This window comes from Xiphophorus hellerii, chromosome 21 (genome assembly GCF_003331165.1).
Source record: "Xiphophorus hellerii strain 12219 chromosome 21, Xiphophorus_hellerii-4.1, whole genome shotgun sequence".
NCBI lineage: Eukaryota > Metazoa > Chordata > Actinopteri > Cyprinodontiformes > Poeciliidae > Xiphophorus > Xiphophorus hellerii.
The window spans coordinates 7668117-7688963 of NC_045692.1; the positions used below are offsets into that span (position 1 = coordinate 7668117).

At 39.9% G+C, this 20847-nt stretch overlaps 1 protein-coding gene across 8 annotated transcripts in view; it reads left to right on the top strand.

Annotated features, from left to right (window-relative positions):
• Positions 1-17604, top strand: part of ntng1a (netrin g1a) — a 146015-nt gene extending 128411 nt beyond the window's left edge. For 3 of the 8 annotated variants that reach the window (XM_032551312.1, XM_032551313.1, XM_032551311.1), the window contains one exon: positions 15718-17604. In XM_032551312.1, coding sequence (XP_032407203.1) covers positions 15718-15971 — 254 coding nt within the window. In that variant the 3' untranslated portion in view covers positions 15972-17604. Of the gene's footprint in view, positions 1-434; positions 603-4391; positions 4527-15717 lie in introns of all 8 variants that reach the window. The other 5 variants (XM_032551307.1, XM_032551306.1, XM_032551308.1 and 2 more) reach the window with 3 other exon arrangements.
• Positions 17605-20847: the final 3243 nt, after the last annotated feature.

The window sequence follows — 20847 nt, forward strand, 5'->3', positions numbered from 1 at the left end:
CAATCAAGGAAAGCAAAAAAAATAATAATTTCCTACCACCCACGCGAAGTTGAATGCCCACCTCATTCATGGTTTGACCTGCCTTATGCTTTGTGATGTTGAGTTGTTATCATGTCTCTGTACCATCTTTGTCGCCTTGTGCTGTGACGTGCTTGGAGTAATGTGACCTCTCAAATCCTACTAACAATGCAAATTTATTTATTTTATTTTTTTGTGTGTGATTGTGTGTGTCTCTAACTCTGGCTGTACCTTTGCCAGACTGACAATGGTCTACCAACATCACCTCCGATATGCAGCATCAGCATTTTCATCTCGCATGCCATGGCGCCTCTCGCTCAGACTTATGCTTACCCTTCGCTGTAGCACTCGCAGCACGAACATCTCAACCCTCTTTTACCCGTCTCTTCCCTCCACACTTCCTCTCTTCTTGCAAGACTGCGAATGCTTCGGCCACTCCAACCGATGTAGCTACCTCGAGGTGCTAAACACCGTCATTTGCGTGAGCTGCAAGCACAACACTAGGGGCCAGCACTGCCAGCTGTGCAAGCTGGGCTACTACCGCAATGCCTCAGCAGAACTGGACGATGAAAATGTGTGCATAGGTTAGTCCCCCACCTGGCCCTCTTCACTGACATCACGCTTCACACCTTTTCCACCTCACTTCCTGTCTTTGACTCTGAAATGGTAGTGTCACTTCATGCTACACCAGTGCGCCATCCAAGTGCATTGTCCTGTCCTCATGTCCCAGAGTCTCCCTCTTTCCGTTTCCTTTTCTCCGCTCTTTTTGGTGCAATAGTGCAGCTACGGTAATCAGGTTGACATAGTTTTAGCGTCTTCTATGCTTAAGATGTAATGGCAAGACTGATGTTGTTGGCTGTTTAAATTTTGATGTTGCACATTCAGTTCCTAGCTAGTGTGATGCAATTATGTTTGAAATGTTAGGTCGTAATCGAAACGGGTGAAATAAACTAAGCAGGGTTTTTAGCATATTTGGGGTTTTTATATAAAAAGAGCATATCAAAAATAAAATTCAAAAAATTTTATTTTTCTAACAAGTATGAAAGCTATAGACTGTGGCTTTCTAGAGGAAACCGCTACATTTAAAATGTACAAACATTTTGCTGAATGTGTGTCTTGATCATAAATTTCCAAACTATAATTTTTTACATTTTCATTAATGGTCTAATTCAACAGCTGGAGGTAGTATAAAGCTAAGCTAGCTGAACAAGGATTGAATATGACAAAAATGTTAGCATGGTAGCCTAGTAGCATACGAAGACTAGTTAATGTAATAAGTAGCTAGACTGTAGATACCTAGAGAAACGGCTACATTTGAAATGTATACACATTTAGCTAAACGTTTTCCAATTCTTTGTCTTGACCATCTCTAGATTTCCAATTTATTTATTTATCGTCATTAATTGTGTGATTCAACAGCAAGGCGGAGTAAAAAGCTAAGTTAGCTGAACAAGGTCTTAGGTTGACAAAATTGTTAGCCTACTGGGATACATAGACTAGTTAATAAAACAATTTTAATCATTTCAATTTCTAGAACTTACAAAAATCACCAAAGACAAAACTAATTTGACAATTCAAGTAATGCTAATTATTTGATATTTCCCATAATTTCAAACAGCATTTGTAAGCAAGTATGCTAATTTTAAGCTAGGCTTATCCTTTGCCAAAGCAGCAGATATGCAAACTGTGACAGAATTGTTGCTAGTTAAAAAAAAAAAAGTAATCTCTGGACTTCACTTGCCTGCTATTTCATGCCCACATTTTCGTAGTACACAACATAAAAAAAAGGGCCGTAATCGCCTCGTTCTTCTATTTTCGTCATGATTCATATACAAAGATTCTTAAACCACATCTACGTCTGCTCTGTGTACGGCAACTCATGTGACTCCCGAGGGAATAGCTTGGTTCCCTACTGAAATATTTTCCAAGTATCGGCAGTGTGAATTCACAGCTCCGAGTGTCAGGTGCATTTGTACATCCTGAGGGGGAAGTCTGACAGGTAACACGAGTTCTGAGAGATTTTTTTTTTTTTCCCAGAGAAGTCACACAGGCAGTCAAAGATGCCAGGCAAGTGCATATGTCATATACATGAAATGGCCTCAGGAGGAGCAGCTGAAACCCGTCACTTGGTATTAAGAGTCACAGAGGCGTTGCTGAGTGCCGAGCTCGCCGTCACCCTGACTCTCTTTCTCTGACCCGCCAGTTTGTCACATGCTGTCACCTCTCTCCTCTCGCCTGACCCCTGGGTGTCACTCAGGTGAAGCCACATGCAACGCAACCATATTAAGGTGCAATGTTTTAGTCAGCGACTGTCAAAATAGCTGTCACTTTGACTGCAGAGTGTTCTAGTTTCTGTGGGAAGGTCAATTAAGCGTAGGTCACCGGAGACGCAAGAGGTTATTTGCTTCCTTTTCACGTCAAAGCTTTGGTTAAGACCACCCGTCTCCGTCAATTTCAGCAAGGGAAGACGTACGCATTTCGAAGATTACAGTTGGAATGAAGGAATTTATTACAACAATGCCCATTTCAATGTGCAGGTCTCTCATTTTTTGTTCCACACTGTCGTCCATCTTCTATCTGTTCATCTTTATCTCTGTATGAATGATTCTGACTTTTACAGACGCATGCTCACATAGGCTCTCCTCAGTTCATCTGAAATCAGATCTACTGATATTGCTTTGCTTAAAAAGCTCATTGCATGCTAGGTTCTCGTTTTAATGACAAATTCAATACAGATATGTTGTAATGTGTTTAAGGCGTTCATGCATTTGAATTCTACTTCATTCTTTGCTCATTTTCTCTGTCCTCATTACCGTTGAAATGGTAGCATTTCCCACTGTGTAAATTCTTGAACTCTAGTCAGACTTTTTCTATTAGAAGTACAGGTTTGCTTTCATGGATTAGAATATCAGGGAAAATGCCATTTATTTATTTATTTAATATTTCAATTGAAAAAGGAAAATTCCTGTGTTATATAGACTGATTACACACAAAGGGATATGCTTGTATTTCTGGTCATTTTGATGACTCTGATTAGCAGGTAGTGAATATGCAACATTTAGTTTGACCTGAAGTTTTCTAAAGTTTCTTGTGAGACGGCTGTGCTACCTTTGGACTTAACAAAGCACAACCAACAAACACGTGCAGCTGACGTTCCTCCCAAAATGATTGCAAAATGTGAACATTTTGTTACTGGGTCTCAAGAAGCTTGAAAAGCATTTCCACTCTTCCTCCCAACTCCAGGACCTTTATTTTCCAATTAAAATGCCACCTAAGATGGTCATATTTATGAAAATATTATCTTTTGTGCTTAAAGCTGAAGTATGTCAATTTCATAAAAAACAATTAGCTTTTTACATATTTGTTAAACATTTTCACTATGCGGTGACGGTATGAGACAGATAATCTGTGAAAAATCTCTGCCTTCTCAATCAGACTCCGGTACGTGCTGCTCACCCCCTCCACCTTGCTTCCTGCTACGCCATAGCTAGCTCCCCACAGCGGCGTCTGTGATGAATGCTAACGCTAGCTAGCTTGGCCACCGATGTCAGATAAACAGTTTTCTTGGACTGGTAAGTTGTTTCTCGGCCATTAGCACCTTGAATCGCGCGTATACAAGCGTGATTGACAACACTAGGACCCTCCTCCTTGCTCTGGTTTTTTTGAGTGTAGAGGTGTAGTTCTCTGGATGCCAGTACGAGAACTCTTTCTTTCCACAGATTATCTGTCTCATGTTATATACCATCAGAACATAGTGGCAGTTTTAACAACTATTTTTGTTAGAAATTCAGGAGCGACTAGGTATGAAGCAGTTTTAGTCCTTGTCCCGGATGTGTTTTTGTGTGGTTGCTCTTAAAGCTCTGACTCAAGCTGCAGTTCAAATCTTATGAATCTCCCCAAAAGTCTTGAAGGACTCTGCTTCAAAATTCTCTCAAGATTGTGGTTATCTGTCCCTGTTGCTTGTGCACTAGGTGCCACACTTAGCTTGCCATTAACTTCCCTTCACTCAATTTGTGAGCAACAACCCTCTTTAGGAATAACATTTAGCGACCCCTACCCTCCTTGGGGCTGGCGTTGACGAATGTCTGCTGGGCAACGGTGGAGTAAGCCGTAGCATTCCTATGTTGACTCATGATTTCTCTTAGCTGTGAGCCAGGCTAATCACATTTAACAGAAATAAATGCTTGAACCGTATCCCTCTGTGTGTAATAAATCTCTTTTTTTGAAAGTCTTTTCCTACGATATTCTAATTTACCGATGCCTCTGACAGAACTCGAGAAGCTGTGAGAATCCTAGACGTGTGGCGGGAAGTCAAAGCACCACCCTGTTCTCCAGCCTGTGTGTGTATGTGTGTGTGTGTCTTGTTTTTTCAGAGTGTAATTGTAATCCCTCTGGCTCAGTCAGTGATCACTGTAATGGCACAGGATATTGTACATGTAAGGAGGGCACTACGGGCCCCAAGTGTCAGGAGTGCCTACCTGGCTATTTGTGGGAAAATGGCTGCAAATGTAAGTAGAACCACGACTCTCCGTATGTCCAAAACGTCCCGACTGTTCTCTCCCCCCCTGCCTCCCCTCCAACCCCCCACCCCCACCCAAACCCTCCCTCAGCTCTGTCTCCTTCTGGTGTCTTTCTCCGATGTTTACCTTCTCTGTTTGATTCCCGAGCTTTGGCTGGAGGAATGTGCTGCACATGCGCTGTCGACACGACTGTTGATGTAGATGCCTACGCCGTTAGCCGAAACCTTGCATTTCCCCCCCAACCCCCCGTCCCGTGGCTGCATAAGCGATGTGGGATCGGCGGGTGCCCGTTATGGCCTCGAACTGGACAAAAAGAAGCAACGGCATGGCAGGATGCATGCTGCTCGGTAACTCAGGCACAGGCACAGCGCGCCACTCGCAATCAACACCACAGCTGAGTCAATATTGACTGCTTGACAGGCTGCCTGCGATTCCCTCCGTGCAAACACGCAGCGGGACAATGACGCCCAACGCTGACATTTCTCTTAAAGGAGATTTTCAGGTCATTTTCAGGTCCAGCACATCCATTACAGTTTTGGCGTTTATATTTCCTCCAGCCGTTTTCCAAAGCATGCCCCACGAAGCCGTCGTTTTCCTCCAAATGTCACCAATTTTTCATTGTTTTCGTCAAGCCAAAGTTTCCCTGACGAATCTGCAGGCAGAGAAACGGGAGACGTGAACTTCAGGTGGATGTAAAGTCTCTGACAGAGAAATTTTGAGATAAAAGACATTTGTGCCGACTCTGATTGTGCTCCAGGCAGAAAATGCAAAGTTTCCTTTGGATGTGACATGTGAGAGGATTTTAAAATTATTTCTTGGAGGATTCTTATGCTTATTTTCCCTTGTTTTTGTTTTGTTTTTTATATAGAATAATCAAAGTTTTCTTATTCTCCCTCTGTCAACTGAATAAAACTGGTAACAAACATTAACCTTAAAGAACTGCCTGGGGAAAGAACAAGAGCTCTGCAAGAGCTACAACAAATAAAAATGAAATAGTATGGATGTCCTGCACTTTTCACAGGTACAGCATGAGACAAAAAACAAGCGCTGCTGACCAAATTTTTGTAACCAATTTTGTTGAAGACATGCAGCGCTTTCTTGGGAAGACGTAGTCAACACGTCACAGCAGAGGCTGGAAAAACAAGACTTGCCGAATGCTTTCTCCTGTGGCTAGTATTAGCTTTACCAATAAAAGTTTGAAGCTCATAAGTTTGCCCAAAGTCACTGAAACTTAGAGCTAGCAGAAGATCCAGCTGCTTCCTGGATCTTATGCTAGCTGTCGAAGCTAGCATCGAGATTCTAATGGAATTAGAAAACTTGTGAAGGCTTTCCAAGGTATTTTACATGGTATTTCCAAAACAAAATCCTAAACATTATACCAGAAATGGAAACATGGACTGCTTTAGTTGATTGGTCAGTCGCTAACTTCACAATAAAAGATTGGGTAATTTTATTAGAAGACTTGACACTCCTTGATAGAACATATTGCAGTTCTTCAAGAATATGCTGCCAGTGCCGTTGTTGTTTTATATATATAAACTAATTTCACATTAACTAATGTTTCTAATTATCTTAAACTGCTGATGTATAAAGCAGCTTCAGAGAACCTGGCAAATAACAGGAAGATGATCAGTCATATTCAGCATTTTAAACTTATATAGTTGTCTCTGTATCTTTGGCTTAAGGTGTGGAAGTCAGTGCTGTAAAAATGTGATTTTGGCGAATATTGAAATGACTTGGACATCCCTGCTTTTACCCTAAAAATGCACATTACATAAACATTGAGCCTCATTTCTCTACAAAAGCTTAACAGGCGCATCAGTGAGGGAGGAACTTCTCCTGAACACTGTTAGATCCAATACGACGCCGTACAGCACCGTGTTCCTGTATCTTTTATTGCGGAGGTGGATGTCACACAGGAGGTCAGTCACAGTTCAACACTCATTCCTGCTGAACACAAAGTAACTTTAACGCACAACACCTACTGTAACCTAATAATACCTTATTTTTGCTTAAATTTTTAATACAGTCATTGTCAGTCTGCAGCGTTCCAAACCTGCCGTGTTGTTGATTTATATTCAGTGCAAAAAACACTGGGCTATTTTAGTCGTTTTGGCACAGATGGATCTTCATTAAAATGCACTGTTTTTCCACTGCAACTTGTTGGTGGCTACTAATATATTCAGCGTGTACAGAGTAAACACACGCTGTCAACACGCACATCTGTTTCCACACAAAGGGACGTTTGGGAGGGAGAAGCGAGCGTGGCGCGCCCTCCTCGGGGCGAATTCATGCTAACTCTCGATGCGCCACGCGGTAGACATTTTTTTGGAAGGGTTATCGGAAATCCATAACCAATGTTGAACAGTATTGGAGCCAGTCTCCACTTTCAGTACGTCCCTAGTAGGAACTCTGTTTATCCCAGAAATTACCAACCTAAACGGGGAGAGAATTTCGTCGCAGCGACGATTTACACACGTGATTTTTTTTTTTTTTTTTTTAACCCACTAAAAATACCGAATAAGAGAGCAGATAGACTACTCTATAGTGTCCCATATGGCTTCCAACCCACATAAATATTGACTTGTTACCCAATTAAAGTTGGCTGAAGTGTAAAAACTTGGCCTTGCGACTAATTAAAGGCCATAAAGAGAAAACATAAGCATTATAAAGCCTAAACATCCTCCGAATGTGTATGTATTTCACTTCACAGCATCACACACAGCTTTACACAGTCATCTAAATATTATGTTTAGCACGTAAAAGCTCAAGGACAGTTAGGATCTCTCTACAGAGAACGTTATCTGTATTCATCGGAGCTGCGTCAGAACGTTGTTTTCTGTTCTATCAAAAATAACAGATGCATTTTATTTGAGGACAGGAGATTAAAATCTCAACACCCCACCATTAGTTCTTTTATCGCCTGCACTGCGATGTAGTGCAGGTTCGTTGGGATCCACCGCTGTAACACGTGAAGCACCCTCCACGGTTATTGGCAATCTTGGCGAATCTGTGACAAGGGTCTTGAGATAAATTACATTTTTTATGGCAGGAGAATAATAAAATCCAACCTTTAATTTGAGAACACGTTTAAAATAAATTGATGGTGCTGCTTTTAGTGGCAAGCTCTGTGGTTTCTTTAAAATAAATGGAACTGGTAAAGTTTAGGGTTATATAATTTACTTTTTAGTAGTTGAGCAGTGATTTTGGGAAATTTGAACCGATAGTCGTTGACTTCCCTTTTTTTCAGTAAGTTCTGACCCACAGGAATAAAGACGAAATGTAATTTTAACCAGAGTTAGTAACCAGTTACATTACCTGGAGTAACCTTTTTTTGTTTGAAAAAATATACATTTAGGAGAATTTTTATTACGTTGTACCTTTTACTTTACTTGAGTAATTTTATCATGAAGTGTCGCTACTCTCAAAATGTCGCATTTCTGGATTCTCCACCCACTGAATGAAAAACAATCATGTTCTAACCAAAAATATCACCAGGAACAAACACACGCCTCCAGGTTTTGTTGCAGCGTCACAAGTTTTATATTGAAAGAAACTGAGTTAGGGGGCAAAAAATGTGAATAATTGTCATTTTGGTCTTTAAAATTCCAAAGTTTCCACTTAACTTGACATTTTGGTCCATCTGATGATGCAATTTTTAAATTTGAAATGATTGATGATTTGATCAATTACTCAGTACTTGAGTAGACCTTTTACCAAATGCTTTTTTACTCGAGTCATTTCTTGGACAGCTACTTTTTACTTTTACTTGAGTAAAAACATGTTGAGGTGCTGCTACTTTTACTTGAGTAAAATCTTTTGGGTACTCTGCCCACCTCTGGTTTTATATCAAGCGTTTCTTGAAAGCGTCCATTTTAATTGATCTTATCCTGTTTTATTGTGGTATAAATATTACCTGAAACAGTGCCACTCTTCAAACCAGGAAACACAAGAGAACATGGTGTTCATGCAACTTTACGAGTCAAGAAATGGATCCAAGAGTCTTACCACATGTTAGTTTCTATCTAAAATGTCGTTTTTAAATCATCGATCCAGTTTTAACTGGAAATTTGCTGCCGGTTGGAAAACTTTCCAGCCTTGTTCTGTTTTTGGGGGTTTTGCTGATGCGGTGCTTCTGCTCCTGACCGAGGCTCAGTCTGCAGTCGGACTGAAAAAATGCAATTAAAAATGAAATCTCTCCTCAAACACATCCCTCTCTCAGACACGCACACCTAGTTCACGGGTTTCCTTCTCTAAATATTATCACTCATATCAAAGGCAAACACAACAAATCTTGTCATTTACTGCCTTGTGCCGCCTTTGTTTACCTGCGGTAATGCGGAAAAAAAAGGAGATTGCGGGGGGAGATGGAGAGCGGATCAAGCCGGCGAGCTCTGAAAGGAGTTCTGAGGCTACGGGTGGCTCTGCGGCACCTTTAATCTCACTGAGCTGACATGTCTGACACAACCGTTTTATTGACTGGCGTTCCCAAATAATCAATACCTGTGTTTCATGTTAGATTTTTGGCTCTGCTTAATTGGCGGGCGATGAAGCACCATGCCTGCAGGGTACGGCCGTTACCGGGACCGGCCTTTGAATTCAGCTGAACTCGCTGCTCAGCCTTAAGCCTCGTGTCGGGTGAATCTTCAACAGGACGTCTCTTAAAGAGAAAGTGCGCTTATTAATGTGTAATGAAAATCAAACAGCATTTTAATCCATACCTTTAATATTATCTTCTGACATTAAATCAGACGAAACTCACTTAATCAGTAATTACTGTGAGCTTGGTGCGAGAATAATGAGATTTTATTTAATTTTTTTTACATTTATTATCTCTTCCTTCAGTTTCAGAAGTTTACATAAACTACGACGAATGCGCCTTTAAGCGCGGTGGGAAAAGCCCCGTTTGTGATGGTTTGTGAACTTCTGGCTGCTTAATTCCCAAAATGTGAATAAAAATGGAGGATTTCTGTGACTCTGTGTGTGTTTAGGTGCAAAATGTGCAAATTAGTGCCGGAAATAAACCAAAAAATGCCACGTGAAGAAACGAGAACGGTGCCAACATGGTGCTCTGCTGCAGTTCAAAACCTTTCCTGATGCTAGACTAAAATGAGGAGATATTAAGTAAATAGGTTGTTTTTAAGTGAAATTATTTTATTTTTTTAAACTCCAAAACTGTTTAACTCTCGACATTTTAAGTGAGCATTTTGGTGGAAAACAAAACTATGGAAATGTGGGTAGCACTTTATTTGACAGGGTGTGCATAAGACTGACACGGTCATAAATGGCATAACGTAGCTGTTGTGAGCACGGAGAAGTGTTTATGAATGTTTATGACTGTTGTCATGAAGTGTCATTCAGTAAATAATGACACTTTAAATGCAAAGTTTCTTTAAAAATTAAACTAAAACTAAATGAAAAGTTCCAACTTTGCATTAAAGTGTCAACATTCACCAAATAATGCAACCTTGGCTCTTTTAATGGACTTTTAATGCAACTTTTAGCACAACTTTGCATTAAAAGTGTCATTATTTACCAAATGACACTTCATGACAACATTCATAAAGACTCCTTCATCTTCATAACAGATGTTATGTCATATTTATGACGGTGTCATGTCAGTCTTGTGAACTGACATGACAGTGTTAGCCCTTCAAATAAAGTGTTACCGAAATCTGTTTCTTTGCAGCACTATTCCTAGTCATCATTACACATTGCTTTGCAAAACATTCATACCTGTTTAGCTTTTTTTTTCCCATTTTGTCTCCTTTCAACCACAAGCTTTAGCGTATTTCATTAAGATTTTATGCCGCCAAACATCATGAAGGAGCTCACAGCTGTGAAGAAGGAAAAGTGTCTGTTGCTTTTATTTATCTTTACAAATAAAACCCAAAAATCATCAGTGTGCATTTAAAGTCCTGCTTCCTTTACATTTGCAGAAGTCGCCTCTATATAAATATATACATATATATGTGTGTAATTTGTGTGCACTTTAAAAAGTCAGCAAAAAGTGCCTTATGTATTCTGCAGGTAAACTGCTGAATCTGCAGATACAATCCCTTAAACAAGTAAAGAGGTTTAAATTTTACTAACATGTGGAAGAAGATGTTCTGGTCGGGACGAAAGTTTAGGACCTGCGGCAAGAGAGTTAGGACTCTTGCCGCAGGTCCTAACCCCTGCGGCAAGAGTTGCAAAGAAAAAGTTTCATCTAAAGTAAATCCATGTGCCCAGTCAAAGTCTTATTCTAAATCCAGTTGATAATCAATGGTAAAACTGAAGAATGAAACTTCGAAGACTTTCAGACATATGTGAAGTGAAACTCCTGGCTGTTAGAGTACCGTAGTGTTTTTACAAGCCAATCCACATTAAAACTTCCGACTGCCACTTCCTCCGAAGAGCAACATTAAGAAAATCTGCTTTATTTATGTGAGCATTAATCTTCCTCATGTCAAGGCGCCTCACATTCTTGATTGAACGTGAGGATTCCTTTCCAGACGCGCGTAGCTTGAGGCCTGCTTTCCCTTTAGCTGCTTTTACTTTTAGATGAGAGTAAATGCAAAAAGAAATGATTCTTGTGTTATTTAGAATTTATGAAACATTTTCCTGCACTGGAATGAGTGTTTTTTGTTGTTTTTTTTTCGTTTGTAGATATACTCATTTGTATTATAGCAGGAACAAATGCAACTGAAATGGGAGGCTTTTGTCGAACTAAATGTAATTGAAAGCAGACAGTTTTTACAAAATGGAGCTGTTGTCTGCATAAAAAGTAAAACCAAGTAAAGGAAAGTTTTCCATTGACGATGTTGGAATAATGATCGATTTCTAGCCTTTTATGCCTGTTTAAACCTGTTTGATCGAAGGAGAAAACCTTCAAACAGGTTTTATCAATCTGACTTGTCTTCAGACATAACCTCAGAATCGACAGTAAAAACTAACTTTCTGAGCCACGCGACACTTTTTTCTTTCCTTCTTTTTCCCTGTCCCTCAAGGCGCACAAACATGAGTCACGCATTATACAGAGACTCTAAGAAAGGTTTTCATCAAAGCTCTATTTGGCTATTCTGGGGAGATGGCAATACACCCAGTCCTGAGTATTAGGAGCGAGATCTGATATTTGTTATTGTGATATTTATGGTCCACAGACTTCATATATTACTCACCGCATTGTTTTCCCGCTCCCATGAAGGAGTGAAACTGGCAGAAGTGGTCCCTTTGTTTATCACTGTTTATTTGTCTCCGTTGGTTTATTAGTTTGTGCTGTGCAGCTTTGTTTGCCTCCAGCTTGCTTGACAGCTTGCCTCCGCTGGGAATAGAGTGGCCTCGGTGTCCCAGCTCTAAATATACACCAATTTTCACCTAATGTTCAGTTTGTTTAAAGTCAGCGCTGTCCGGGAGAAGCCTTGCAGGCACTGAGGAGATTGTGGATTTTCTTTATTTTTTTTCCAGTTGTGATGGAGCTGATTTACTGGAAGTTTAGTCAGAGAGCTAAAGTTAAATGGACATGGTTGGACACTGAGGTTTAAACTTTGATTTGTTTTGTGTCAATTTTGGATGTTTGACTGTCAATCTAAATGTGTCTTTATTAGATAAAATTATAAAGAAGTTTACTAACTTACTTGGTTATAAAAAAGGGGTGGGGGCAAAATATAAACATAGTGTAAACTTTTAAAATTATGTTTAAATAAACAGTGTAAACTTTCTTTTTGACAATTCTGACATGACTTTGTAAAAGGAAACAGAATTACTAAGTTTAGCCAAAATGCCAGAGATGGTTAAAACACGTCTACATCTCTACACCTTCTAATCTTTTACCATAAAAAATTATCAAGAGATGCACCAGTCACAGAAGTCGAGGCCAATACATATAGTTCCCACAACTCTGAAGTGATCGGCGCCAGTGAGCCGCCATCTTGGTAGGTAAACGCAGCGCAAAGTGTAGGTGAACCATGGCTTCGGGATTGACCTGCATGAGACATAGATTGTGGCTTGTTTGCTGTTGTCATACCAACTCCATAGCAACTGTCATAATAGTTAGTTGTGGGCACCTACCAAGATGGCTGCCAGCTACAATAGTTCTCACATGAGAACTATTTCGCTATTTATTTCTGATCACCTATTTTGCAACTGAGACTTATCTTTTAAAAACATAAATACAACAAAAAATGTTATGCTTTTTTTTTTTACACAATTAGAAAACAGAACTGCTGTAGCACTAAAATGTCTGACGCCCTACAGCCTACAGTCGCTTCTCATCAATGTTTTAAAAAAAGAAGAGAATACAACAAACACATTAAAATCCTCAATAATCCAGGTCAGAGGTTTCTGTATGAACAAAACCTGACTAAATACCCTTTCTGGGTCAGGAGACGATGTCACACTGTGTGTGTGAGAGATGTCAATATTACACAGCTCTGCAACACAACTTGATTATAACGTTGACAGTTTAATTTATCTCTAGCATCTTATGCTAGAGAGTAGCATGTGTAGCATTACTGTAAGCAATGCAGATCCTTACTTCAACTGTGACATTTCCAAAATTCAACACGTTTCATTATAGACAGATTTGCCTCTTACAAGAAAAAAACAGAGTAACTTTGCTACAATAATAATAAAATTGTTCAGCTTTTCTGTCATTTACTGAAACCCCCAAACTCCCTGATGTATGTGATGTAGTAAACTCTCAACAGGCCTCTGCAAAACATAGACTTCTTTGTAGTAAATGTTGTACTTCTTCCAATTTTGGACATTCTAACTGATACTTTGAATAGCCAGCTAAAAAAAAAATGAAGTAGTTTTACTCTGCAACAAGTTCAAAACTAAATTTTTGGAAGAGTGTCTTCAAATATATCTTCAAAATGTCCTTACAAACATTGTAAGGACACAAATACAATGTTTTTTTTGTCTTTGTTTCATTCATAAATGCATGAACAAACAGCATGAACATTGATGCATGAGTGAAAGTCCTTCAAGGGAAATTCAGAATTAGCCAAAGTCGGCCAGTCAGACATTAAAGGAAGGGTCCGTTTCTGCTCTCAACAGTATCTAAAACTTAATGCAACCAAATTGCATTGTCTACTTTAAAGTCTTAGACATTATCTAAGACTTTAAAATCAAAATCTTAGACATGGTGTCTGGAGAAAAGCCCATAGTTGATCATTGTATCTTGGGCTAAAATTCAGCATTTTCACTTCCATCCGCACTACAACTGCTTCCAAAAAGGTCAAAGGTGTGAAAGTCAAATGTCAGCGTAAAGCTTTCACAAACTGAATTTATACAGCGATTCTGCTTATGTCACCAGAATGCAGTGATCAACAAAGATGAAGCACGCAGAGTAAGCAGCTGACGTGGCTCTTCTCAAAAGTGTCCAAAGATACAAACGCGACCTTTCAGTTCAGTGAACGAGGACTCTTTCAATACTTCAACATCCCAGAGATGTTGAATGAACCCATTTGGCGAAGAAACTGACAACAGAGCCACGGAATCAGAACGCAACCATGTGCTCACCCTACCAGGAAGGACTTTGGGTCTTCAGAAGACTTTGGAGAAGAAAAACATGTATTCCTTTAACTCAGGAGAAGGGCAACGATTGTGGGGATTGTTCTTTCTCACCTTTACAGTATTTGATTGTTGCGGCATTGAAACAAGACTTACAACCACAGCCCTCAAAGCATTTTGTTGGTGGTGCTTCACCTCTTCGTACAATTAAAAGGAGAGCATCATTTAGAGTAGTTCACCTCGTTTCCACTGGGTTTAGAAAGTGGTACAACTCCCCTTTGGTAAGGATTGTTGTCAAGGCCTTTCTAGACAGACCGTTAGCAGTTGGCTTTGTATTGCGTCTGAGCGGCAGATGATGTTTGTCTGTATTGAGCGGAGAACTCCAGCAGACAGTGGAGCAGCTGAGTATTTATTAAACGGAAGTGCAGTTCACACCTCTCAAGTCTGGAATCGTCAGAAAATACTTTTGAGACGGAGTCCGGACCGGAGTGCTGCGAAGGGTTTAATGGTTTGAACACGAAAAGAGTAATCACATTAACATTCGATCTACGCTGCAGTCCTCATCCATCATCACAAGCTATCGATAGTTACCAAGTTAATGAGATATATTAAAAAAAAAGTTATAATTAGTCTGAGTTTCCTCTGGATGTTGACGTCTTGAGGCCACGGTGAACGTTTTGCCAGCAGACGCTCATTTGCTGCTCCTCCACTCGATAGAAGAGGCCACCTCAAGGGCTTTTGGGGCGTCTAGGAAGAACGCCTGTTGGATATTTCCTTAGGAAATGTTTTTGGAAATATAGCAGTGGACAGAGGCCTCGGGGTTCGCCCAGAACTTGCTGCGGTTTTATGACCGGCTCATCAATTTACAGGACAAACTGGCTGACGAAAGTGAAGAATTTCTATAAAAAAAACAAAACTGCTAGTTTTGGTAACAGTTTAAGAAGTTAGATGCATCGTTGTTGTTTTTTTTCTACTGCTGAGGTGAATCGAAACTGCTGCTTTAAAACAGTTTAAGTGAAACTGAACCTCAGATTCAGTTTTCATTCACCCTGCTTGAACTTCTCCACATTTGACCCCGATCCAAACCCAACGTCAGTGTGTTTTGCTGGGATTGTATTTGATAGACCAGACTTGGATACGATTTCGATTTTAGACATTTTTTTATCAATGCAAACACAATAAATGCAATGTGTTTAAATAATTATTTAAACAACAATAATTTTTTTGTATAAGAAAGTCGCAAGGAGTCCCATAAATGTAGGTTCCCTAATCAGATTAGATTAAACACTACTAGTAAAACTAGTACTGTACATCCCCTAAATTTGTGTTGGTTTGTCACATAGACTTTCCACAAAATACAGTAAAATTTGTGGCCTTAATACGAGAAAAATGTGAAGAAGTTGCAGGTAGTACTGATTCCTGAAGCAACCCGATTGGTAAAACTGTGTTAGTATTTGATGAATGCTATATAGACGATCTTCCTTTAAAAACGCTTTGTATTGCATCTGCTGACAATTTACTTGAAGAAATTGACATTTTAAAAACAGAACTTAATCACTCCTATCACCACATGTGGTGATTAGATATGGTCGCCTTGCACCTTCAAGTAAAGTGTCGCCCGTTGCTTGTGCGCACGATATTCTGACCCTTTTCTTCTCCTCTGCTAACATCCCTTTCGCCGCAGCCCGGGTGTGTGACAACGAACTCCTGCGCTGCCAAAACGGCGGGGAGTGTGTGAGCAACCGCTGCAGCTGTCCCGCCTCCCACACGGGCCTGCTGTGCGAGAAGCCCCGCTGCGAGTCCGAGCTGGGCGGCTGCAAGGGGCCCGAGTCGGGCCAGGCGTCCCTGAGGCCCCCTTCGCTCTGCAGCGTGCTGATGCTGCTGCTGGCCGGCGCGGCGCTGTGGAGGGAAACGCCGCGCCGGGCCGCCGCGCTCTGACCGGACCTGTTCCCCCCCGAGTGGGAGCGACACTCAGTCCCACCTCTCCCCCCACGATACTTTCTTCCCTTAAAGATATCCGACAACCATTTAATTAATAAATAATAATTAAAAAAAACAACAACAACACAACATTAGCTTTCTGGACTGTGACGCACTGAGCTTTCTCCGCTGCCAGACTCGGTGCTGACGATGACGGGAATGTGCCAGACTAAAGCAGAAACCTCTCATTTAAATTCCAAGAGTATATAAAAAGTAAAGAGTGTCTAAAATAAAAATAAGAAAAAAAGTATGATTAAAAGTATGAGTAACTGAGCATTTGCCTGATAAATCAAAGAACGGTGAGTCCCCACCACCTCCTCTACCCACCTCCCTCTAAGCCATACCAGGTACATGAGATCCTTCCAGTTTGGGGAGGAATAACTCAACGTGACAGACTTGTTCACTCCCTTTCTTATTGCCACGGCAACAACAGCTGCAGCCAATCAGCTCTCGCACAAGCCGACGGCGGCCCGCGGATCCCCAGCTCTCCGCCCCCCTCGGGACGCATCTGCGAGTTAATATTTGCTGGACTGACGATGGCGGAGAGAGAGAGACGGAGAAAAAAAAAATATATATATATAAAAATACCTGTCCTTGCCAAGCAGCGAAGAAGACCGTCCTCAGAGATGAAAACTGTTACACTTCAAGGCGATGACAGACGGAGAGAGGTGGGAAAAAAAGAAAGAAACTAAACTAAACAAAATAGACATTCTTTGCTGTCAGTGCATTGTCAGTGGATAGAAGGAAATCTGTCCGGATTGCCTCTTTGTGACGCAAAAAAACTTTGCCCGCGTTAACCCAAAATTCCCCCCCCCACATCGTTCCCTCTTGGTCTTTCTGTCTCACCCCTTACTCCTGTTCAGCCCCCTCACCTTTGACCCCACGCTGCCACTGACCCGTGTATTTGTGAACTTGAACTCTGCGAACCCTCGTCGGTCGAAAGATTCTTCTGTCCAATGTTAGTCATGCACATGTGTAAGACGCTCTCCCCTCTTCCTCCTCTTCCTCCCTCCGTTCTCTCATTCCTCTCCTCTACTTCCAAAAAGATAATCTAAGTAAAGCTGTTTGACTCCGTTTCTGTCTTAAGGCCACCTCGCTCCCTGCAATCGTGGACAGAGGGTAGTTTATTTTTTTGTTTTGTTTGTTGTTGTTTTTTTTACCCCGGGCAGACAAGAAGTGCATAAAGAACCATCCAGTGTATTTGCAAGTTCTTTTTCTTGGCAAAATGAAGGAAAAAACAAAAAATAAATAAACGAGTCATGTAGTCCTTTTTGTATCTCTGCCAAACTGTGATTGAAAAAAAAGACAACCTTTAATGTATCTATTTAAGACATCCAAAATGCAGAAGCAATGGTATTCTTCTCTTTTGATTTCCTCTTTCTTTTTGTTTTTATTAATGACTTTTTTTTTTGTTTCTTTTTAGTTGTGCAGTTGATTTCCCTTTGTATTGGCAACGTGCTGGCATCAAAGAATATTAGTTTACATATAAAGTATTAATAAAGTGTATTAAAATCCCACCAAAGGACATTATAAATGTTTTGTTCTTGCTTTAACACTTGAAGATTTAAGTGAATAAAAGTGAAAAACCAAACCGTGTCGATCGTTTTGTCAGCCAGTTTTCACCGTGTGTGATTTATTTCTTAAATTTTTATATATTGTCCAACTGTGTGTGTGTTTTTTTTTTGTTGTTTTTTTTTTTTAAATGATGCAATCTTCCCTGTCTTAATCATTTCTTATCTCATGTAAGCAGGCTTTTGAATTTTTTATTTTCACACAACAAACATGCTGTTATAAGCTGCATACAAATATCGTCCTGAATCTCAATATAAGTGCCGAAATTTATGTTTTTTTGGGGTTTTTTTTTACATAAATTACAGACAATGTCTCTCCCAAAAAGTATCAGATACATATTCGTACTGGACGCTCTGTACGTTTTGATGATGTTTTTATTGAAAAATCTCAGATCAAAACACCAAAATGTAACCTAGGCTATATTAAATGATATATAATTAAGAATGATGGTTCATTTGTAAGAATGTTTTTTGGTTTTCGTCACACTTCATTGCGAAAACAGGATCACATGCATCCCCACGTTCCACGGCTGCAAGAAAACACGCGATTAACAAAAATAGCTTTTAAAAAGAGAGTGTAACGTTAGCAAGACATTCCCAGATCTAATCGCTGCGAGAAAAAAATGAATACCTTTAAAAAAACAAAATTTAAAAAAACATCTCTGAGAGCATGAATTTGGCTAAGAGACCTACTGAAGTTCTCATAAAGCGACGCATCATATCCCAATTTTAAAAATTCAAAACTAGATGGAAAATGTTGTTGCTGACATTTTCTGAACTCCTCATGCAAAAAAAAAATAAAATCCTATTTTAAATCAGATTTGCAGATGGCAGATTTACCTATTTGTGGATTTTTCTGCGGAACATAATAGCTAATTATTTGCGTAATTTCATTTCGTTGAACGTCTCCAAAACATGTGGAAGAAAATGACGCTTCAGAAGCTGAAATATGCTACTTGCCGTGCAATTTCAGATCTGCTAATTAGCTAACATTGGAAGCAGGTGAGCTAGATGTTAGAAGCTAAATGTTAACTTCTGAGGTGCTGCTGGTCGACTGAACTCTAAAATTTCTTTAGAGCAGCAATGTTAGCTAGCGTGCCTGTTGGTTAAATAAAACGCCCTCTGCAGGCTCACCTGATAAACTAGCTAGCTAGCATCGACTTGTGACTTTCTATTATTATGACGATTTTGAGTTCAATGTAAATTGAATGTGCTGAGTCAGTGCAAAGGGAACGAGCTGACCATCCCAAACTAAAGAACTAAAAAACGAATCTGACCAACCTTGGGAAGCTGTAATTCTTCAGGAAATATTAACTGAGATGAACAGAACTCTCAAAATATATCTATTTTTTTTTTTCTAATAAATCAAAATAAAAGAAGAATTTCTCCTTTTGGATTGAACTTATGAAAGAAATGAACTTTTCAGCGGCAATCCAATTCACTTAGCTGCATCTTGTTGGACATTTAACAGGCTGCCCATTCATACCCAGAAATATTCACTCTGCATGCAGCCTCATAAGCATCCGCCATCTTTTTTTTTTTTTTTATGAGGGAAGAAACTTACAGGTATTAAGGAAGAATAATATAACATTAACTTTGGACAAAAAGTCTGGCTCCTTCCTTAGAGTCCCGGAATCTCTGGCAGGCGGGCTGCGGCTGGAGGAAGTGAAACCACGACACTGCGCGTTGACGTCACAGATCACGGAGTTTAATTCATAACAAAGCAATCGACAACAAAGCTGCAGAGATACAGAGATATATTCATTACCTGCAACAGGAGAAATAGAAAAGAAACACAAAGAAACAAAGACGCGTCTTTGGAGAAAGCTTATTCTGCCAAAAGCAAAACAGTGGTAGCATTCTGAATTTTTAACGTTTACATGAAGTTTTATACTGAGTGGGCGTTTCTTCAATTTAATATATTCAACTAAGGCGTTCCGCTCTTTAACCAATTAGAAACTCCCGTAGGAACTACAGGAAACTTGAGAAGTCTCCCAATTTACAACGAAGTTCCAAAGGCGTCTGGTTTCTATCGAGAGACAAAGGCGGACCAGTTAATCTTGGACGATACCAGGTACGAATGTCCCCGGCGCCGAGAGTCTTAAGATAAGATTTCGCAGACACCTATAAATCTGACGTCTCTTCCATTATCTCTCCTAACGTTCTCGAAGAGACTTGCATCTGGTAATTTTCAAAAAATGTTATCTTTACAAACCCCAGTTTTGCTTTTGCACATTCAGCACCCCCAAAAGATTAAGTTCTGCCAAAATAATACATAAAATCTACAGGACAAAATAAAGTATAATTCCTGAGCCATTTTCTAATAGTAAAAAAAACATTTTCATTCAAACAATTTCCATTTGCTTCTAATATCGTCACAGATAATACAGTTTTCAGATACATTCATCATTTAGTAGTTTTAAAATGAGATAATACAATCTTCAGTAAAAACATGGTATTAATACTTAGAAATTAAATGTTACGGGGTTTCAATCTTCTATTTTGCATTAATTTTACACCATCGCAGATGCTGAACTCGCAGCAGATCTCCCCCCAACTGCCTGCAAGACTGTTAATTTATGTTTCTGTGTTCTACCCGGGCTGCAAGCGGCCCTCATTTAGTGATCTGCATTCTAACCCCTGTCTTGTCCGGTTCAAAACAAGAGTATGAAACCTACCCTTTTACACATGCGTAAAATTAACTGCATTAAGCACCAAAATCAATAATTTTCCTCGACACAGGTTAGACCATTCATAAAACTCCTACAGCCTCCAGAAAATTAAGAGATCGCCTGTTCTCTGCCAGATTGACTCACACACACCAAATCAACTGAAGACAATTTTTCATATTGTTCGTCTCAGACGATGTGTGTCTGTAGAGCTGAGATACTAAGTTAACTGAAAGCTCAATATCTAACTCAACGTAAAAGCCTTTGAGAAATCCTGTGTGAAGTGTCTGAATCCAACAAATGTCTAAATTTGGGGCTCAGATTTATTACATATTATTCAATAAAACCAAATGAGACCATTAAATACTGGAAAGTACAACCTGAAATGAGCCATAGAGATGACACAAGGCGAACCAAATTTTCCTCAAAAGCTGTTTTGTGTGTGTGCGTGGAAAGTGTGCAACTCCAGGGACTGCCTGATAAATTCAGTCAAAGTCACTTGTTTGTCAAGGTCCCCTACAGTGGCCCCGATTTCAGCCCAGGTGTCAACGCGCCATGCTGCGTGGAGAATTAAAATAGAGCTTTGTCATTTGG